The 3092-nt window shown below is 58.1% G+C and overlaps 1 protein-coding gene across 1 annotated transcript; it reads right to left on the bottom strand.

The window, feature by feature from the left end:
- Window positions 1-205: 205 nt before the first annotated feature.
- On the bottom strand, window positions 206-2715 carry IZUMO1R (IZUMO1 receptor, JUNO). The gene is made up of 5 exons (XM_049712947.1): window positions 2578-2715; window positions 1640-1852; window positions 1501-1503; window positions 1090-1225; window positions 206-970 (listed from the first exon to the last, which is right to left on the bottom strand). Exons 1-5 carry the CDS (start codon window positions 2713-2715, stop codon window positions 624-626), a joined length of 837 nt encoding a protein of 278 aa, XP_049568904.1. The 3' UTR covers window positions 206-623.
- Window positions 2716-3092: the final 377 nt, after the last annotated feature.

Below are 3092 nucleotides of genomic sequence, written 5' to 3'. Positions count from 1 at the left end.
CGGTTCCGGAGTTAAAAAGAAGAGGGGAAGCCAAAAGCCCCTGAGACAGCTGCTTCAATCTTGGTGCCCAAAACAAAGCCGATGGTCTGGGTGGCACCATGGTTGTCCCGGCTTTGGGTCTTTTTTATGGTGTGTTGCTTATTGAAGAAAAGGGAGTGTTGAAAGCACTCCCACCAGAGAGCTGTTGTGAGGATGTAACGAGAGGGCCTGGCATGTGTTAAGACGTTTATCATCATTAGGAAAGTAACAACCAACTAGGAGATTTCAGTGCAGAGGGCAAACCCGCTCTGCTTCTTGCAGCCCAACCCCTGACCACAGAGCTAGGACAGAGTGGGTCAGGCAGAAGGAAAGGTCGACTGCTGTGTTGTTGGAGACACCATCGTGGGAGGGGAGGCCAGGGCAGTCACCATCAGCTCTACTGGGTAGGGGGTGGGTGTGCACTGGATGAGAAGGGCCTTCAGTCCCACCTCAGAGTCCCCCATCCTTAAGACAGGAGGGGATGGTCACCGGTGGCTTCCCAGCCCCCAGCTGCCTTCCAGGCCAGGAAGGTGCAGCAGAGCAGAACCGAACCTGGGAGGCTCAGGCACAAGCCCCCAGCCCGTGCTGCTCGTTTCAGGAAGGTCCTAAGGAAGGAGGCTGCCGTGGCCGGGCCTGGCCCACAGCTGGGGGAGCGCAGGAGTGTGTGCAAGGAGGAGCGGCTCTCGGGAAAGAAGCAGCAGGAACAGAGAGAAAGCCAGGAGCATGTCAGAGAGCCCCCAGGACGAGGCAGGGCTGGCGAAGAGGCGGGCCACAGCCACATTGGGGTTGCCCCCGGCAGGCTTGAACCACTTCTGCAGACACCGCCCGCTGGTCCTATGCTCCGGGCTTGCCTTGAAGGAGTTGCTCCAGATCTTCTCACATAGGTCAGCCGGGGTGGGGAAGTAATGCAGGAAAGGGCGGCAGAGGGCCCTGGCAGGGCAGCGGGGCTTCCCTGAGGGGAGATCCAGGCACGGACAACTTACCCACTCCTGTCCTCACATCCCCATCATTTGCCCCGGGGGAGCAGAGGGCTTGCGCCTGCCCTCCCGGGCCCTGCTTAGCATCACTCACCCCGACTCCAGGTCCAGCCTCCGTGCCAGTTGGATTTGCAGGTGTAGGATGTGCGGCAGTCAGCCCACCACTGTTCACAGTCCTCCCGGCACAGGGGCGCATCCAGAATCCGCTCCGCCTGCCCACGCGGGTCCAGCTGAGTGCGGGCATAGCAAGAGACGAGAATTATACAAGCACCCATTTGAGGACTATCAATAGCTGCAATGGAACTTGGGTCAGGTACCATCGGAACATATTCTCTTATGACGTCACTAAATATTATTTTACAAATGAGAATACTGAGGCTGGGTTAAATAGTTTGTACACAGCCCTGTTCCTACAAACAGAAGATGTGACTCAAATTGTCCCTCCATCCTGCTGCTCTCCTGTGACCACTCCGCATGCATGCCATTCTCTAGGGCCAGAGGTGACTTCCTCTCCATCTGTGTCCCCCACAGCGGCCTCTGACTCTGCTCTTGTCCGTAGGGGGGACAGCATCTCCTGTTCCTGCTAGCATCCTGCAGCTCAGGCTCTTACGAACAGGGCATTGATGGACATGTCTCCTGCCCACCCACCCCCGCCCACTTCTTCCCACCCGCTGGATCCAAGGCCCCAGGTTGGGGGAGCACTCGTAGAAGCAGATGGCCTGCAGGAAGTGCTTCTGACAGTCCGGCATCATCAATCCGCAGTGAACCAAGCTGAAGTTGTAGAGCAGGGACACATCCAGGTGGGCTTCCCAGCTCGTGTTGGCCGTGCAGCAGGCACTGTCCTTCCAGGGGATGCACTGAAGGTGGATGAAGAGGCAAAAGGCATGGAGAGTAGGGGCAGAGGGTTGAGGAGTGTCTGGGCCAGAAAGGTAAAAATGTCCCCTAGAAGAGGACCCGGCAAGTGGGATGCCTTTAGGCCAGCGACCGCTGGATAGAAGGAATGCCGATAAATTGTCAATACTCACACCCAAAGGGCACCTGCACACTGGCCTCCGCGCAACAGACTGTGAGTCCCCTAGGAATGGGGCTTTCAAGGTCTCAGATCCTGGGGGGGCGGTAGCAGGGTTGTCCCCAAGACCCAGGGGAATGTGGGGTTGCCCTGGGGCAGGGCACCTGCAGCTGAGAAGGGCTCATAGGTACATGCCAGCCATGCCCCTCCGCCCTCATCCCTGTCAATTGCCTTTAGGGACTTGGGGAGGGGTCCCTTAAGTCTTATTTTTTTCCAGGGCCTGCTGGTGGGAGGGCAGAGGAGGGGAACTTGCTTGTTGGCATCTAGGCTGAATATCTATGAGTCTCCAGGATCACCACCTGCCCCTGCTCCCTGAGTGGCCGTGCAGCTCAGGGATGAAAATAGTAAATCATCTGGCAATTAGCCCCCCTACTCCAGTGGCCTTTGCCAAAACCCAACCTAGGGAACCAAACGAGTCAAGATGGATAGGGATTCAGAAGCCGTCTTGGCCTTTGTGTCCCTTCCCTGAGCCTCCACCCACCCTGCACCCCGTGCCAGTTCCGGCTTCCATACCTCCTCGTAGAGCTTGGCCTCCGGGCTGGGCGCTGGCTTGTGGGGCTTGGCGTTCATGCAGACGTTGAGCAGCTCGCGCCCAGCCCACGTGGGTGGGACTGCCCACAGCCCCAGCAGGAGCTGCCACCAACACCCCATGGCCTGCCGCAGAGGGGAGCTCCGCCTGTGACGGAGAGGACACCTCGCTCCACGCCCTCCGTCATCCCGGGGAGCAGGCATGGGCTTCAAGCCTCCCTCAAGCGACCATGATACTTTGGCTGCTTCTAGAACCTTTATCTGAGGCAGCGTCATAAACTATCCAGTGAGGTCTGACACTCACCCCTAACCACCTACAGATGCAGAAACTGAGGCCAGGGAGGGGAAGAGATCAGCCCCAAGGTGGAGGAGGGTCACGGGTAGGACGGTTCCAGCTTTCCCTGGGGGAACTTTCCCTGGCCCTTCTCCACTCAGAGGCAGACTTTCTAACTCAGTGACATATGGGCTGCGAATTCAGAGCTTTGGTCTTGAGTAACTGA

This window comes from Orcinus orca, chromosome 8, assembly GCF_937001465.1.
Source record: "Orcinus orca chromosome 8, mOrcOrc1.1, whole genome shotgun sequence".
NCBI classification, from domain to species: Eukaryota; Metazoa; Chordata; class Mammalia; order Artiodactyla; family Delphinidae; genus Orcinus; species Orcinus orca.
The sequence above is the reverse complement of the archived record's forward strand: the minus strand, read 5'-3'. Positions and strand labels throughout refer to the sequence as shown.

What these genes read in the sequence shown, in the direction of transcription:
- IZUMO1R (XM_049712947.1), bottom strand. Translation starts at nt 2,715, where the DNA reads ATGGGGTGTTGGTGGCAGCTCCTGCTGGGGCTGTGGGCAGTCCCACCC. An exon ending in AGGCCAAGCTCTACGAGGAG is followed by an intron (nt 1,853 to 2,577) that starts GTATGGAAGCCG and finishes ATCCACCTTCAG; the next exon opens with TGCATCCCCTGGAAGGACAG. An exon ending in AGGCTGGACCTGGAGTCGGG is followed by an intron (nt 971 to 1,089) that starts GTGAGTGATGCT and finishes ATCTCCCCTCAG; the next exon opens with GGAAGCCCCGCTGCCCTGCC.